This window comes from Stigmatopora nigra, chromosome 3, assembly GCF_051989575.1.
Source record: "Stigmatopora nigra isolate UIUO_SnigA chromosome 3, RoL_Snig_1.1, whole genome shotgun sequence".
Classification (NCBI taxonomy): Eukaryota; Metazoa; Chordata; class Actinopteri; order Syngnathiformes; family Syngnathidae; genus Stigmatopora; species Stigmatopora nigra.
Window position 1 is genome coordinate 1,705,505 of NC_135510.1, and position 19,047 is coordinate 1,724,551.

The 19,047-nt window shown below is 38.5% G+C and overlaps 1 protein-coding gene across 2 annotated transcripts; it reads left to right on the top strand.

Moving 5' to 3' along the window:
• Window positions 1–877: 877 nt before the first annotated feature.
• On the top strand, window positions 878–18,549 carry c1qtnf4 (C1q and TNF related 4). 2 transcript variants are annotated; one of them, XM_077713758.1, is made up of 3 exons: window positions 878–1,205; window positions 12,203–12,566; window positions 15,780–18,549. In XM_077713758.1, the coding sequence occupies exons 2-3, from the start codon at window positions 12,210–12,212 to the stop codon at window positions 16,578–16,580; spliced, it is 1,158 nt and encodes a 385-aa protein (XP_077569884.1). In that variant the 5' UTR covers window positions 878–1,205; window positions 12,203–12,209; the 3' UTR covers window positions 16,581–18,549. The 2 variants fall into 2 exon arrangements, with proteins under 2 accessions (XP_077569884.1, XP_077569885.1); XM_077713759.1 differs by lacking the exon at window positions 878–1,205 and adding an exon at window positions 9,889–10,035.
• Window positions 18,550–19,047: the final 498 nt, after the last annotated feature.

The following is a 19,047-nucleotide window of genomic DNA, read 5'->3' on the forward strand; positions in this document are numbered from 1 at the left end:
GTGTTTTATCCCCTTTTCCTCTTCATGCTCAGTTAGTGTCCAAGGTATAGGCATCACTCTGTCTCCCATACCTAAACGGCAACGTAGAAGGATGGCAATCGCCAGGAAGGTGCAAATTCTTACTATGGCAAAGAAAGGAAACACTTATGCTGCCATCTCGCTCAATTTTGACTAAACAAGTTAACCATCCGCTCTATTAAGAAGGACGAGGTAAGTAAGACTTCTGTCTCTTTGAGTAAGACTGCTCTGTGTGGAAGCAACTTTAGCTCTAAGCTGCCTAAAGTATATTTTAAACTAAATTGGTCTCATAGAGTAGCTAATTATACTTTTGGGATTTTAAAGACACTGTTAAAAAGGAATAGGTGTCGTCATGATTTTTTTCTAGAGGAACTGTAATATCTGTAAATAGAGCACAATACCTGCCTTTGTGAAGATTTCGCACTTCATTATTTTTCAATGTCAGAACAGACGCATGTTGGACTTGGTTGGCCTCATTGTGGAGCTGTACTGCCCACTCTTGCATCTATTTCAGCACGCTGGCAGATACACAAAGAGCGCAGCAGTTTGCTGCAAAGGCTCTGAGATTATCAGGAGCAATAGCATGCAGTTGTCAAAATAGAAAGAAAAAAAAGAATGCTTCAGTGCACATTTATTTGAGAAGCACAATCTCCATTTTCAATGTGGGTTATCCAGGTTTTGTCAGTTTCCATATAAAAAATGGATAATACATGTTTTTTTCTGTCTGTTTTTGTCTCACCACTCCAAATAGCGAGGGGAGACTTTTTATTTTGAGGGATATGTGCGTCGGGTAGGGAGGGCGCTGCAATATCACCAACATCAAACAGCAAAGCTCACACAGCCACTGAGAGGATCTGAACTGCATTGCTGCAGTATACGCATTGCACCTCTAAAACCAATCAGATTGCAACCAGCAAGGGCATATGATAGTGTGTGAGGGTGGGGGTGGAATGGAGGTGTGTTAACAGAAGATCCAACAAGAACGGGAAGAGCAGATGGAACAATGAGTGATGGGCAAAGGAGGGGCGAGCAGATTGAAGGAAAAAGAGGTGGATGAGTAGCAGAAGAGAGAAAGGAAGGAGGAGAGGAGATTTATCCAAACGGTGCTGAGAAGTCGGAAGTTTCCTCGCTACTCTTTGCCTCGGCGAATACAGCCAAGACAAATTACCCACAACACATTTGCTAAGGTGAGCAGACATGATCACTGTCATCAACATCCTTTCATCATTAATGTGATTCTTTATTTTAACATTCTGATGCTGACATCAAGTTTTGAATGCAAGTGTTGTGTATGCAAGCACGGAACTTCATCCCAGGTCAAGTTGAGAGTGTACAGGCATGTCCAATATAAACAGAGGCTCCTTTACATGTCATGTTGGACAGTAAGAAAATATTCTTTATACTTGTGATTTGTCTGAAAATAACAGATGGTACAACGGCGGTATCTTGTGATGCATGTTGAGGTCATTGTTTTGAAATTCAGCCATTGTGGCACATTTCCACAGTATGCATTATTTATCTGCTGGTAGTTTACGATCTTAACTGGGAAAGGAATCAATATCCGCCAATGCTTTCATAAAATATCATACAGCATTGCATGTGATTCCGGGATATATATGCTATGGAAGAAGATACAAACCAGAGCAGCACGTAATACTTGCTCATTATCATTGAAAAATTGGAAGAGAAACCCAGCAATCCATATAGCTTATCTGAGCTGGTGGTGTTGATAAAGGTCTCTAGGGCAATAGCAAGCTGTGATGTGAATAAAGCTGAGATGATGAGCTGTCTCTTATCTTGAATGGTCTGCACTACAAGGCAGACTCCTTTGTCTGTTGCTGCACTATCCCGTCCCATCAGTGTAAGACATGCCTGATAAGTGAAACAATATGGCTTAGCACATTTGTAAGCCGTGCAGGTTTGCTGTATGTGTGCACTTTTCTTACAAAAACAGTGACCATTACAACAATTCAATGGAATTATTCACCGAGATCTATTTTTTGGCTTATTTGCCCCTTGTCACGTAACCTGAAAATGATAATTTCCTTGTTAGTTTAAGGATCAACATTGATATTTGGAGCCTGAGAGATATGCTATTATTTTTTTAAAAACCAACACGTACTTTGTACTTTGTAGTGCTACTCCCCTGTAGCTACAAGAAACAAGTACAGTACATTGAGGATGTAATGCATAGGTACAGAAAGCCAGTTAGCCATGACAGGATCGAAGTGCATATGTACAGGAATAAAGCTGTGGAAATGTATTATGCAAAAACAGCTCCGCATATGATGAAGAGGGTTGTGCAACAAAGGAACAGTTGTTAGAACAATGTATGGCTCAAACCCAGACCCCATCCGAGCATGTTGAGTTACCCAACTCTGCAAATTGTTGCCGTTACGATAGGCACCTTCTGAGTCAGTTCACACACAATGAACTGCATTGTTTTACATATGACTAATAGTCTTAAGTCATAAATTATGGTTTGGAAGTCTGTCAAGGGGTAAATTAAAAAAAAATCCTGCTGCAAGTGTCTACCTATTGATGGATAGTGATAAAGGTATTATTGTTCGCTTTAATTACCACAATTCCAAACAAGACAGATTGGGATGGATTAGAGGTCGAGATGAACATTCACAGCCAATTAAAATGAATTGGAACTGTTAATGGCATCTAGGAAGTGAAATAGAATAATTTAGAGTGTTATTTGGGACCATAATCAGTGTATTTCTGTTTTGATTAATTTTTCAATTCAATTCATTTAGTTTTTATTCACAAAAGTAACTAATTAATGAATTTTCAAATGGCAAAGATGACTCCAACACCCCTGAAACCATTTTTGGGATAAGCAAAAAATGAATGTGTGTATATATATATTAAAATATGAACAAAATAAATAACATCTACAATAACAAAAACAACAAGAATGAACCTGTAATAAATATAATGACTTACATAATGACTAACTTAACCCAAATTAGTAGGGGCAATTTAACCCAAAGTAAAGGACAATGTAGTGTAGTGTTTCCTTTCACAATTCCATCTTCCATTCTTTCATTTTCTGAACCACTTATCCTCACAAGTCTTATGGGGGCCGCTCAGCCAGCAGGCAGGGCACACCCTGAATTGGTGGCCGGCCAATCACAGACAACTCCATCTATTGAAATAAAGGTATAAAGCATGGTGTGGTACAACTACTTCTTTAAGTACATTGTTCTCAAGTGAATAAAACAGTTAATGGAACACATTACTTTGCAATTCTGGTGATTGTAATAACATGGCTGTTATCATGAGTGCTGGCTCTTATTGGTTTTCTGAAAATCTACCGCACATGCTGCAATTAAAAAAATGTTGTGAAAAACATGGGTTAATCTGGTTAGTCATACTTTCTTGTTTTCACTGTTGAGAAAGTGTCTTGATCAAACCCCGTTACAACTGCTTGCTATTGCGATTGGTGCCCAACAGAAGGCTTTCAAAGATGTACATTAAAATGTACCTGCTTTTATTTTATTGACAAGGAAACTCAAACGGTAGTCTGTAGGGTACTATTGTGTATTTATTGTGAACAAAGGGGGATTTCCGTCACGCTAGTTTTCATATTTCTCACATTCTTCTTCCATGTATGCGATTAGGTGCAAATGGTAGAGTAACAGAGTTGTAGTCTTGCTGCTGTTGTTTTCGTAGCTGTCAAGGCCTGGCAGGAAAGAAAACAGAATGTATTAGACCTCTGAGAAACCCATCATCTCTGGTGTCCAAGGTTCAGATGTCAAACCTAGCATGTCACTTGAAATCCTACTTTCTGTCCTTGGCTCTTCCCTTCACTGACATTCATTTTGTCCCAAGGTTGCTTCTCTGTCTGCAGCCAAGCAGGCAGCTGACAGCTCGCTGACAAGTGGTGAGGATGAGAAGCGAAGAGGGGAAGAGAAACTAATGAGATGGGTTGCACCAATGGGGGTCCGTCAGTGTACCTTCAGATAGCCGCCTTAAATTTTTTATATATACGTTCCCGGTTCACCGCTCACCCCACTTCTTGTACCTGTAGAGTTCAAAAGTCCTAAAAGAAATGGAGAAAGCATAGCCCCTCGAAATGATTGAAAAATAAAATCTAAAGATGAATTAGTACAATTTGACTTTTAAATGAGGTGCAATCACATTTTCACTTCATTTTCACAGTGGAATCCATTGCTGTGAGGCAAAAATTACCATTTGTTAATGATCATAATTACCATTTGATAGTATTCATTCACAGCAGAATGATTAAAGGCTGTATATATATATATATATATATATATATATATATATATATATATATATATATATATATATATATATATATATATATATATATATATATATATATATATATATATATATATATATATATATATATATATATATATATATATATATATATATATATATATATATATATATATATATATATATATATATATATATATATATATATATATATATATATGTTGATTGTTAAGTTGGGATAGGCTCCTGCAATCCTTATGAGGATAAAGTGGTTCAGAAAATGAATGAATGAATGAATGAATGAATATTGTAAACAAAAATTTAAAAAAAGAAAAAACGACTAATCTTGACTTTCTTTGATGTTGTTTGGCGTTTGAAGTATACGTTTTTGTCATCTACTTTGATATTGACCTCTTTCCCCGGGTTAGGGCCATGCGAGGTAACATCAAAACATTGCAACCTCCCTCACTTTTCATGAGAAATAAAAAGGACATTGTTTCTTTAGAACAGGTTTTTTATAGGAAATTATAAAATGGCTACTCTTTGTGTCGTTATTCAGTGGGGTCCTAATACCCATGTAATGAAGTATAAAAGTATGATTTACAATAAATCAAGTTAAAACAATTGACAATCCAGTAAATCTTAGTCCAAACTACAGCCAATGGGCCAACTGGGTTTTTTTTGTTTTTTTGGCACACACCAATTTATGAACATCATGACTATTCTAATATATTTACAATAACCTTATACCTTTATATTATTATGTTTTGGGGGCCCTAATGCCCAAGTAACCAAAAAAATCTGGTTTAAAATTATGATAGACAGTAAATCATGTTAACACAATGGACAATACAATGTGACAATTCCAGTAAATCGGTGTCCAAACTACAGCCAATGTGCCAACTATGTTCCAGTGCCCTTTTTTTGTATTATCATTGATTGATCATGATTGTTCATTCATATATTTACAATAACCTTATACCTTTATATTATTTTATTAGGTTAGGTCAGAACTTTATTTCATCCCGGATTCAGGAAATTTCTTGATTGCATTAGGAAGACTAACACAAGACACACCAGACATTGTAGGACTAGGTAAAATACTAAATACGAAAATGCAATAAAAAAAAACTGAAAAAGCAGCTACAAAACAAAAATCGGGCAAGAGCGACCGCTACTGGCTGCAACTCGAGCAGTGCTATCTTGGTTGTTGTAATAAAAATGGATACAGACACAAGAAAAGACGTTGTAGAGTTGGATAAAATTGGAAACCACACACAGGAAGTCTTTCACAACATGGGAAACTTCTTTAGACTGTGACTGAGGTTGCAAATATGTAGAGTATTTGAAATAACCCTTAATTAATTCATGCTTACAGTTACAAAGATAAAAATCTATTTCAGGTTACGTCAGAACTAAATTTAAAGCAGTGTTCTTATCAACAACAACAAAAAATCTTTTTTTTTTTGGAAATAGTCATTATCCTTAAAGACAATACAAAGCAGTTAAATGACACTAGAGTAAAAATAACCCCCACCGAAGAGGACAAAGACATAAACAAGGCAGTTAACAAACTCAAGTAGCTCAGTCTCCCTCTTCGGGATGACTATTACTGGAACAAGAAGTCTGTATGCTGGTTTGAGTCAATCATCAGCAGACAATGACATTCTGGCACAAAACAAGCATGACTCTGACTATTTATGTACAGAAGCTTATTGGAAACCGGTGCAAACAATTGGCAAGTGCTCTGAAATGAGGACCTTCACCATAAAACAGGAAATCATGCCATGACACCATACAACAAACCTCAACGCTGACTTTGGTGTAAGCAGTCTGAGTTTGATTCCCACTCGGTGGCAGTGTGAGTAAATGTCTTTCTCTCTGTGTGCCCTGCCACTGACTGGCGACCAGTCTAAGGTGTAGTGTGCCTTTCGCCTGAAGGCAGTTGGGTCAGGCTCCTGCAACACCTGCAACCCTTTTGAGGATGTGCAGCATGGAAGATGAATGAATATATAGAATGGTTTGGACATCTGTCGCAGTCTGTGGTAGCCATTGAGTTAGTATTTAAGAATAAAAACAGATATATTTGAAATGTAAACGTTGGCCCTTGCAGCTTTTTGTCTGTTTTAAATTGTCTGAGGTTAGCCAAGTTACTGTCAATTAAAATGTGATAATCTTTGGCAATAGTTTACTATTGTAGACCCTCAAGCTTCCCACACTGCAGCACCCCTAGGGTAACTCAATGCATGACAAACAAAAATGTCACTGCCTATTATTTTCTCATTCTAACATCAAGTGCATTTCACCGTGCAACAAATTAAAAATTCACTGATACTTTTGAGATATCAAATTCAAAGTCTGGCATTTTTACAATTTACACATGATTAAAACTCTTAGTATAGTCCATTGTCATACCTACAGAGGTCACAGACATGTACACAGTTCCCTATTCTGAGGAGGCCTCGTTACGTCCTGGGCCTGTTTTGCTGAATATAGCGCAGGTTGGCTTGCATCTGTGCTATCAATTATACGATTATCAAGACATTTCAGAGAGAAATGTCTTACCCACTGTCATAAAACGAGCCATAAAGCAAGCCCAAAAATTAAATAGAAAATAGTTTTTAAAAAAGAAGTGCAAAAAAACAAGAAAATATTCGTAAGACATCATCATTTCAAACCAGTTTTGTTCAGGCATTCCTTGCTTACTTTCTCTTTAGAGTCTAAAGAGACAGTCTAAAGTTTAGACTGTCTATTAAAATAATGAAATAATGACCATTATTTTTAGTTATAGCTCTTTTATGGATTTGTTTACTGCTTTTTAATGAGTCACGTGCACATGGAAACTACCTTACTAATCTCCTGTTTGTCAAGTTTCTCAACAACACTGTGGTTCACATGCTTCTATTTTACTTCTTTCTGTATTTACTTACATAATACATGGATGCCAAAGTGAATGGTTTAAAAGGGCTTGGTCATGACACACGTATTATCATCTCATCTCATTCTCTGAACCGCTTCATCCTCATTAGGGTTGCAAGGGGTGCTGGATCCTACCCAGCTGGCTCCGGGTCAGAGGCAGGGGACACCCTGAATCGATGGCCAGCTAATCGCAGGGTACGAGGAGACGGACATCCATGCACACTCACGCCCATACCTAGGGGCAATATGTCCAATTAGTTGAACCCAGGACCCCAGAGCGCCACCTGACCGTCCTTGATTCCATTCTTCTTGAGTTATACTTTCTAAATCTGAGCACTGGCTCTCGCTCCCCACCTGGCAGACAAAGACAGGTTTTAGGTTTGTTTTTATACATAACGGCTACAGGATTCATGTATAACACGCACCTGAACTTTACTTCAGTTTTTTGTCACAAAATTTTGCGCGTTATATTCGAATAAATACGATACATTATGGAGTTTATTATCTCCGGTTCAACGTACCAACAATGACTGTTTGAAAAATGTACTGTATTTACACATCAAATAATGAACAGCAACCTGAGAGGTGATTGTAACAATTTATATACTTCATTCATTCATTTTCTGAACCGCTTATTCTTATAAGGGTCATGTGTGGTGCTGGAGCCTATCCCACCTGACTTCTGACACAAGGCGGGGGAGACTCTCAATTGGTGGCCAGCCAATCACATGGCACGAGGAGATGGACAACCATTCTTGCTCACACTCACACCTAGTGACGATTTAGAGTGATCAATCAGTCTACCATGGATGTTTTTGGAATTTGGAAGGAAACCAAATCACACAGAGAAAACCCACACAAGCCCAAGGTGAACATGCTAACTCAACCCCAGAACTATAGGGCCGACGCGCTAAGCACTCATCCATCAGGCCGCCCTAAATAGGTTTTGACATGAAATCCATCTACTAGAGTAGAGCCCTCACATTTCTGAAAATACATGCAATCTTAACGTAAAAACACTGAAGAGACACCTGGCGAGTCAGAGAAAATGCAATGTAAATGTTTTCAGTCTTTTTTGCCATTTTGTAACAGATTTGCAGTCTATAGTAGTTGACAATGATGCAAGTCTCCTATTTAATTGGTCTTTAATTTACTGGTGTTCTTGTAATGTCTATCTATAAATAACCAGCCCTCTTGAACGCCTACTCGTACCAAATTTGTTGTTAATGCGTGTTTTATTTTATTTTCGATTGGAAGCTCCCGACACACTCTTATTTCACACATTTTCTATTTCTTCTGCATCCTGCTGTCATCTTGTCATCCTTGTTTCTTCCATCTTTTGATCTGTCTCCCGAGCGCTATTTTTAGACAGACACTGCATCGCAGGGATTTACTGAGAAACGCAAGACAGAATGCACCGATAGTGGAAGGTTGTCTTTTATTTTATAGTAGTAATACTTAGGCTGATTTTTTTTTTGGGGTATTGTTGTACTTAGGATCTTCATTCATCTTACCAGTCACTCATCCTTACGCAAGGATCCTGGAGGCTATCCCAGACAACAATGGGCAGTAGGCAGGCTACACCCTGGATTGCTGGATGGATTGATTGCCAGCCAATTCACTGTAACTCTCATTGTCTCATTTTTAATCCTATCCTATCTCATCTCATCTTATTTTCTGAATGGCTTTATCCTGATTAGGGTCGCGGGGGTGCTGGAGCCAATCCCAGTTGTCTCCAGTCCCGGGGGACACCCAGAATCGGTGCATCCATGCATGTTTTTGGAATGTGGGAGTACCCGGAGGAAACCCAGGGAGGCCCAGAGAGAACATGCAAACTCCACACAGGTGGACTTGAACCCAGGTCCCCAAAGCTGTGAGGCCGAAGCGCTAAGCACTCACTCCACCGGGCCTCCCATGTGTGTATTTCCTTACGTGACTTATATAGAAAAAAACCTTAATAAATCATGTTTTGTGTTTATTTTTGTCAAAGTGTCCCTTGTTCATGGGATAGTACATTTGAATTTGCCTGTCAGAATTAAAAAATAGGTTTGCCAATGCAATATTTTAGCATGTTGATCATTTTGGAGCCTTGAAAAGAAGTATATTTTGGGTCCTGTAATGAGGAAGTGAAACTTCTAATATGTACAGTATGAGTTGATAGAGTTGCATGTAAAATTTAGAGCTCCCAATGGGATGGGCATTGCCAGAAAAAACAATGAATTTTACATCTAGATAGAATCTTAAAATTTGTGTGATGGGGCAATTTAACATGATGATGCAACACTTATTTTTTAAAATTTGGTTTTATGCGATCATGTTGTTAGAGCACACAACTGATGTCAATAATTCAATTAGATTTTTTCAAGACAAATCAAATGTGGACAATGTTAAGTTGCGTAAAACAATAACAAGTGCACTTCAAAGGACATACATATTGGCTCCATGACAAATCCGCACCCAAACAGTGACACTTAGTGACACCTATGATGGTGGTAACACTGATGATTGTAATATGGATGAAAGGTCCCTATGACATTTAACCGTGACACGGATTGAAAGATTATATGCAAGGATTTGTGACATACAAATTCCCTATGACAAAGAACAACCTGTCAATAATCATAATGATGCCTTTAACATGTCTCAGTGACTGTTGTACCTTTTTCATGACATCAATGCTGAAACTTAATAAAAGCGCGACTTGGGACTTGGAAGGAGGAGAAGGTCCGGAGAGCCGAGCACGTGTCCATAATGGAATCGCGCCTCCAACCTTCCCCAGCCGCGTGGTTGCTTTAAAATATAACACAGTCTCATGCCTCGTTTTTCCTTTGTGCACGGTTGGTAAGTATGGGGATCTGTAACTTCAGACCCAACAGACAAAAATCTTGTCTAAAAGGTGTTAAAAAATATTTAAAGGAGGAATCAAAGTCTGCTTTTTTCCACATTGTCCTTTTCAGCTGCTTTCACAAAGAGAATAGAAATCTGGATTGTACACTGAACATTATACTCGGACACTTGATTGATTTATATATGACAACTGAGTAATTGTGGAAGTATCTCTACCGAATTGTTTCCACGTTTCTATGTTTCGTGCATGCTTGGAAACAATTTGAAAAATAATTAAAGATGAATGTGTGAGGTTGAGTTGCAGACAATGAGTTATATAACAGATCAGTGTACAGACAGTTCCTTGTAAATACAGTAATTTTGGGATTGAAGAATGAGGTTTGTCAGGTACAGGATTCTGAGGTTGAAAATGACTGTACAGTGAAATGTTCCCATATCACCGACTCAAATATTTTTTTCATTAATGGTCCCGGAAATCACCAATAAAAGGAAAGGGTAGCTATTTTTATCAATAGTCCTTTGGTAAGAAATTGAATTTCATGAAAAAATGCAATCAGAGGCAAATGAAACACATTTAAAAAAAAAGATCTTTTACAATGTTATCATTCGTTAACGTGGAAAATAACTAAAATCGCACGTATATGGTAACCAAAAGCATTGTGTCCATTTTTAAAGGAAATGACTAATCCAAAAACAGAGTCTTTGTGTTTACTTTGTAGTCACTGAACTGCAACTACCAGAAACAGTGCAGCCAAGTAATCGAGAGGACTCTGTGATGTCTATTGCAATGGATTGGCAGCTAATGAGTAAACATCACAAAGAGGAGTTGTGTAGAAAAGCTGGGGAAAAAAAACACTTGACTGACTGATTGCAATCAATCGCAAGCTACAGATAGAACAGGACAGGCTAATTATCTAAATATTATTTGCTGGAGATTGGAAAGACAGACTTTCACATCCCACTGCTGGACACACTTAATACTGTAAAGATATTAACAGATTTCACCAAGTCGCAGCTGACCCTTACATCGACCAACTGCCCCGTGTTAACCTTCAACATCTTCAGGTTACTGTGAATTGCAGTTTCTCTGAAGTGGGAGGACAACATCAACAACATCCTTTGAAAGGCCCGTGAGAAGATGTGCCAAGTGTGGCTGCTACCGTGGAAATATAACCTGTCACGAGGGCTTTTAAGTGCCTTCTTGACAGTAGTCATAAAACCAGTTTTGGGCTCATGCATCACGTTAAAAAAAAAAACCCTTCTCAAAGAGATTATTAGATCATTGTGGAGTAAATCCCTCACAGCGTCACCTATACCCATAATTATTCAATACAAAGGAACAACACAACAATACATCATTATTTTAGTAGTTAAATAACCATAAAAATTCCTAAAAACATTTTTTGCTCAACTTTAAGGCATATTTGCATTGCTTTTGTGTTATTTTGTCAATGTATTCTGGTCACACTGGGTCATCTGTTTGCATCACTATCTTTAAGTGGAGAAAGCATACTCATGCCATACCGTGCATAATTGTAAGGGTTGCGAAGGCTGCTGGAGCCTAAGTCCATCTTACTTCCATACACCCTAGACTGGTCGCCAGGCAGTTGTAGGGCACACAGAGAGACAGATGACCATTCACCCTCACAATCATATAGCCACCAGCGGGAAACTAGCCCTCATTGAAGTCAAGCGAGCGAACCTAAGGTGGCTGATACTATACAGTATGATAGCAAATTATACCTTCATGTTTCTTTTTAAAAAGAAGTCAAAATCTCTAACTAGAACTAACCGTATTATTATTAATCGCCACAGGCTGATTTTGCTACGCTCTTTTTAACCAGGTTTCGGTTGCCTGGCAACAGATGTATTGCACATGTCTTGCATTGAAAACAGCAGCACTAAAGCTATTTTAGAAGCCACCGTCGAGTTAGAATGTTGCAGTGTGGGCGAAAAAAAGTGTGCCAGTCGTTTGAGATGCAAAAATTTAAGCGGCACAACATTTCAAAAGAATGCATAATAAACACAGCTGTATTATTGCTGAAATAACCAGTTTTACTTTCTGTTCTGCAAACAGACTACTTTCTTATAACTGCAATCTTATTGGGAGTTGAAATGATATGGGTTTTTCTAAATCTATTTGAAATGTCTTTCTCTCTAGAAATAAGATGCTGCCCCCAGTGAGGATTCTGATTGCCCTGCTCTGCCTGAGCCATGGGGGCGCCGTGATGGGTTTTGCTCAGCAGCTGGACAATGTTGAACTCCGTTCAGCTTTCTCAGTCGCACGAACCAACAGTATGGAAGGTGGTCCCAAGATGACGGTAACCTTTGACGCAGTATACGTCAACATTGGTGGAGATTTTGACCCAAAGACTGGTTTATTTCGCTGCCGCATTCCTGGGGCCTACTACTTCTCCTTTACAGTGGGAAAATTTCCCCATAAAGACTTGTCTGTGATGTTGATGAAGAATAGGAATGAGGTTCAAGCAATTGTGTATGAAGAGAATCCCGGGGAGGAGAGGAAGGTAGGCCAGAGCTCTGTCACTGCACCATAAACACTGCTGCATTGAATGAATGTTTGAAAAAAAAAACGTATTAACCTATTTATTATTTTTTTGTTTTGTTGTTGCATGTCTAATCCTTTGAGATTGTTACGTCTTTGGCGACGTCAAGCATGGAAACATAGATTGGACCCAAATGCAAGGAACGGACGAGGAAGGAGCGGTCAAACAAAACTTTAATTCCTCCGGCAGGGGGTGGTTTCCCAAAATTTAATAACGACTTAGAATAGAACAACAAACTCAAACTTGTAGTGGGAAACACGGTGAAGCGAGGAACGTAGAAACATGGCAAATATGAATAAAGCAGATCATACAACAATTACGTGAGTTTTAAATAGACAGAACGAGAGGAAAGGGGAAGTCGTGTGGAAGTTTATTCGTTCACTTCATCTTTTACCTTTACGGATCAGTTCAGAGACTTAAGAACATGGTATCCTGGATAATTTCAAAAAGCGCCGTGCTTTTTTTGGAACCCTGTATCCTGCATAGCAACCTTACAAAGCTGTGAAGACAAAAAATGTCAAGGAATATGTCAGGTGGATGATGTACTGGATTGTTTTTGCCCTATATACTGTGGCGGAGGCAATCACTGACCTAACACTGGCATGGTTTCCTTTGTACTATGGACTGAAGATAGCATTTGTAACCCTAACCCAAACCTAACAGAGATGAATTGGCTCTTCAATACATCCATCCATTATTCCCAAAATGTATCATACGTGATAGTGCAAAAAAATCCTTATTGAATTGTTAATCGTTACTTATCAGTCAGACAGATTTAATCTGGTTGTTTCATCAATAGACTGAAATTACCTTCTTACTGTACAATAAATAGGTATGGAATAAGAATACTGCACTCACATGGTTTAGTTTAGGGTGTACAAATGGATGTCATCAGCATAACACCAGATGATATACTTGGGGGTGATACTCCCAAGCAGCTGTATATACCAAGTATGAAATAAGAGAAGGCCAAGTACTGATCCCAGTCAAAAAGTGGCATTTGAACAAAAGCTTTCAGACAGCAAAATTATAGGAACTGCGTTCCGAAAACAGTACCACTAAAGAAAGCAATTTTAGTCGTAGGAACTAACCTTCCCGAGAAAGTTGTGTCTGCACGTAGGTCAAAGGTCCTAAAAGGAATGGACATTAAGTGTTATTTTAGTGCCACAACTGCAAATTAAAACAAAACTTGAAATTTAAGATGAATGAAAAGATGGAGTCCGGCGGGCGACCACGCCGACCCGTGACAAGACGTGGGAGTGGCCGGTCCGGCGGACTTCCGCACCAGCCGGTGACGAGGCGTGGGAGTGGCCTGTCTGGCGGGCGTCCGCATGCTGCCACCAACCCCCTCGTCCAGGGGGCCTGGAGAGTCGTCACCGGTGACCCCCTCATCCAGGGGGCCCGGAGAGTCGCCGCCGCTTATGGGCGGGCAGGAACTTGCCGGGCAGGAAATTGGTGGGCAGGAAATTGGCGGGCAGGAATTTGGCAGGCGGGAACTTGGCAGGCAGGAACTTGGCATGCAGGAAGTTGGCATGCAGGAAATTGGCAGGCAGGAGTTGAAAGTCACGAACTTGGCATGCAGGAACTTGGCAGGCAGGAACCTGGCTTCGGCACGGGGATGGCACATTTGAGTCATTAATCCATCCGTATTGCTATTGTTGTTTGTTCATAAAAAATAAATAAATCAAATGTCAATTTTTTTTAATAAGCAGACCTCATTTTGTTTGATTTTAGAAGAATTACAAATTTGTAGGCACCCCTCTTCTCCAAGTACTTAAGTTTGGTATTATGAGTCTTTATCCAGGGGTTACTTTTGCAGTATCTTTGAAACTGCTCTACTTCAATAAATACAGTGGTACCTCGAGATACCAGCTTAATTCGCTACGGGACTGAGCTCGTATGATGATTTACTTGTAACTCAAATGAACGTATCCAATAGGAATGAAATAAAAACAAATTAACTTGTTCCAACCATCTGAAAAAACAAAAAACAGGATAATGGATTGGAAAAACATTTTTATTAGTTCTAATTTGCCATCTATTAACAAAGTAACAAATAACTAGTGGTTTAATAGTACTGAAATGTGTTTAATAGTACTAAAATTAGATGAATTTCGTGGAGGTTAGAGAGCAAGGCACTGAGAGGGTGGGCACAGAAACACGTTCGTAACATTGGATTGGATTGGATAACTTTATTCATCCCGTATTCGGGAAATTTCTTTGTTGCAATAGGAAGAGGGTGAGGATGCAGGAATAGGAAAGGCATTATACACAAATAGGTACTTAACAGTAAGTTAATAAATAAATACATGAATAAATATATAAATAGGTAACTGTGTTGCTGAGATATATATATACATACACATACATATATATAGAAGCACCACCTAGCACATCTATACTGTATCCAAATTCAGGAGGTCCTAACCCACAGCCTTTTTTAAGTTAAAGAGCCTGACGGCTGATGGGAGGAAGGATCTGCGGAAGCGCTCCTTCCTGCAGTGAGGGTACCGCAGTCTACTGCTAAATGAGCTTCGAACATAACATAAACAAGTTTAAATGAACTTGGATTATGATGCAGACACACCCAAAAGTAAATTTAATCTAAACTTACACTAAACGTAATTTTAATTTTGTTTTAAATGTTTATACTTTTCTTCTCCCGGATTGGCTCTATTTGCCCCGCCTCCACCCTGACTTTCAAATGCAACCTATCGATGGTTGTTTGCTTTTGTCTTCCCTTCAAAATATTCCCAAAATGATGCACACAAATGCCCTCACAATAGGATAACGCACGACCACTTTCCAACGAGAAGTAGTGTATACTCCTCTCTTATTGGCGATCGGTCCGCCATTTGCACTGACCAACAGGAAAAAAACAATGCAACGCTCCACCCAGTGCTCGTAGAGACATTACACGAGGCAGTTCCGACCAGAGAGACAATGTCATTGATGTTCTTATGAGCAACCTCTCGCGTCCGCTGTATGCTCGTATAGCAAAATTTGTCTCGTATCTCAAGATAAATATTTGCCCGAAATTTTACTCGTATCTCAGATTGCTCGTATTTCGGGGCACTCGTATGTCGAGGTATGACTGTACTCCTATAAAAATCTTCAGATTTTCTGATTGTTTTACATGATATTCCCCATCTAAAGTCTGATTCGCTCCTTTAGGTTCAGAGCCAGAGTGTGATGCTGCAGCTGGAGTTCGGCGACACTGTTTGGCTCCGTCTCCACGGCGATCCTCGCTATGCCCTCTATAGCAACACCGGACACTACACCACCTTCAATGGTTACCTTATCTACCCTGACACATATGAGTACCAAACGCAGCGGGCGCAGCAGCAACATCCCGCCCCCAATCCCCAGCAGCTCAAACGTGACGACGTGCCGTCGTGGAATAGCAACTCAGCCACTGATCATATCCCTGATCTGAGGAACACAGTGGGCGATAAGGAGCTGCATCAGGAAAATGGCGAAGAGCAGGACGAGGAAGATCCACGTTCCGCGTTCTCCGTGGGTCGCACTCAGAGTATCGTAGGAGTGAATCAGGTAGGCCTGCCACAGCACCAACCTGTCAGCTTTGACACATGGTTTGTCAACATCGGGGAGGACTTCAATGTTTCAGAGGGAATTTTCTTCTGCCGCATTCCGGGCGCGTATTATTTCTCCTTCAACGTGGGTAAGCTCCCTAAGAAGACTCTCTCCGTCAAGTTGATGAAAAACCACCTGGAAGTGCAGGCCATGATTTATGATGACAGCAATGGGGAGAAGGCTCTGCAGAGTCAGAGCTTGATGCTCTCATTGAAAGCTGGTGACACGGTGTGGCTCTACTCCCACCAGAGGGATGGCTTCGGAGCTTACAGCAACCATGCCAAATATATTACCTTCACGGGCTTCCTGGTCTACCCAGACTCGACCCCCACCACCGATATTAACTCCACCAGTCAGTCACAGGAATTCAAGAAGCCCTAGCCACAGCTGCTTGTCTACAAACTAAAAGGTTAAGAGTGGAATTCATGCAAATTGGCTGACATGGATTATTCTTCATTGCAAATCCATCGTTTCTCTTGAGATGAATTATGTTGTCATTCTACTGACTTTGGATTGAGAGCAGTGCTTGAAAACGAGAATAATTCTGGAAATTCCAGCAATTGTGCAAATGAAAAAAGTTTTTTTAAAAAGCTTATAAACATAAAACGTGAAAAAAGGGATATTGTATTTGAAAATAATTGTATCACACGCTTCTTTCCCCTCCAAAACACCCAAACTGTTAGTGTTGTAGACAAACTTGGGCATTATTCTCTCTAAAAAAGAGCCACAAGGATAGTTAATGACAAAACTAACTTACTTTTGAGAGAAGTACAAACTTCATATCCATATGCGCTGTTGACCACATGCCATCACTGAGCTTGCGGGAGTGGGCAGCATAATTGAGTTCTAATTCTGGCAGAGTGTAATTTATTTCGAAGATGGAAACCACTAAGGGGAAAATTAAATTTCCTCTTCAAGGCCACTTTAATATGCATGTCGGTTTCATTTTACACAGCGGGGAGAAACACGATATGCTTGAAATTTTGATGAACCTTGACTTTGTGAAATTATTAATAGTGCGCCAAGATGTTTCTCAGATTGAACAGTTGCCCATCTTCATTCCACTAACAGAATGCAACTGTGGTTTTGTGTAAATTTTAAATGGTGAGCATAAACAACAGGTCCAATTTATGTTTAGCCCTTGTTTATTGTTCGTATTTATTTAATGTGGACACTTAAGACCGTTAACCTTTTATAGCAGAAGGTAATTTTTTATTTGTTTGTTTTTTTATTGATGTATTTATTATACTTAAGACATTTAACCCCTTACATGGTAATTAACTATTTTTATTCTTTTTAAAAATGGGGAATTATGATTAAAAAAAATGTAACTACTAATTATTATTCTATGTTATTCATTCATTTTTCATTCATTCATCTTCCCTACTGCTTTTCCGACAAGGGTTACAGTGTATATTTGATATTTTTGCAATTATTAACAATTTAAGTTGTTGATAAAAAAATAAAGCGAATAATCGGCCCAAGTGGCACTCTTTAGTTATCTTTTAAATATTTGTTAACCCATTGAATGCCATTGAGAGCAATAGACATCCAATGCATTTAAACGAGGAACACTGGCTGAGAATCGTGTTTTGGTGGCGTTGACGGCGTTAGACGTCCAATCCATTTTGACTGGGACTGGCGAATGAACAACCATTTGCACCTACCAGACAAAATATATTGGACATATAGCACTTCCAGTGGCCACCAAAGAGTTAGTTAATAAGTGGTCAAACAAACAAAACATTTTATTTGTGCATGGTAGAAATATTCAATTTCTGGCAAATTTAATTTAATTAAGGCATCTTAACAAAAAAGAAGAGATCATTCCCCATAGTAAAATCCATGTATATTTAACAGAATTTCATTAATATGATTTTACCAACTATCATTCACAAAAGACGATTCAATGTTTGTAAGTAAAAAGTTCTCAATAATAAATGGGCATTCTCAAAATTTACCAATACAAATATTTGTAAGAATTATTTCCCTTGAGTTGAACTATCTTTAGGCTTTAAAAATATTAAAAATGAAATTTGGCAATTTGAAAATAGTTGTTTTTATTTTGCAGGAGTAGCTAAATATTTTACCTGCTATATTTTTAAGGTGCATTTTTTTTGTGAACACACATTTCCCAAGCCTAACAATCTCTAGTGTCACACTGCTCTCTTTGGCACAAAAGAGATTTTTTTTTCTGACACAGAAGAAAACTAATTACTTGAGGTGTGGCTCACACTCCCACCAGACTGCCCTCCACCTTCATGCTGTTAATGGACATTTTCTGAAGGTTACTTTCCTTTTAAATTACATTTTGAGCTGATGCTCAGGCCATCTATTTATATATATATATATATATATATATATATATATATATATATATATATATATATATATATATATATATATATATATATATATATATATATATATATATATATTTTTTTTTTTGACGACTGTTTCCATTCCAACTGTTTAATAAGTCACAATTGGAGTTGATATATTTGTAATATTCACCATCATTCACAAAACATGGTACGTACTTGTTACAAATGATAGAAAATAATTACTATTGAAATGTGGTGTGGTGTGTTAAGTGACTATCATCACCTTACAAAAGCATGTGATGCATGCATGTAACACAAAATACAGTGTATTACAAAGTATATTGTAGACCCAATTAAAGCTTGTTACTGATGTCTTTTGTCATCATTTAAAGTAAAGTGTAAGAAATCTGTACAGTTGCAGTTTTTCCTTATGATGAAAGGATAATATTATCTATATTTATAATTTATGAAATTGACATGGAAGAAAATGTACGTTTTTCAAGACTGGTGATTCTATTTAACTT

Excerpts from the sequence above, each read along its gene's own strand:
- c1qtnf4 (XM_077713758.1), top strand. The coding sequence starts at position 12,210 with ATGCTGCCCCCAGTGAGGATTCTGATTGCCCTGCTCTGCCTGAGCCAT. Across the intron at positions 12,567-15,779 it reads ATCCCGGGGAGGAGAGGAAG|GTTCAGAGCCAGAGTGTGAT; the intron begins GTAGGCCAGAGC and ends TCGCTCCTTTAG.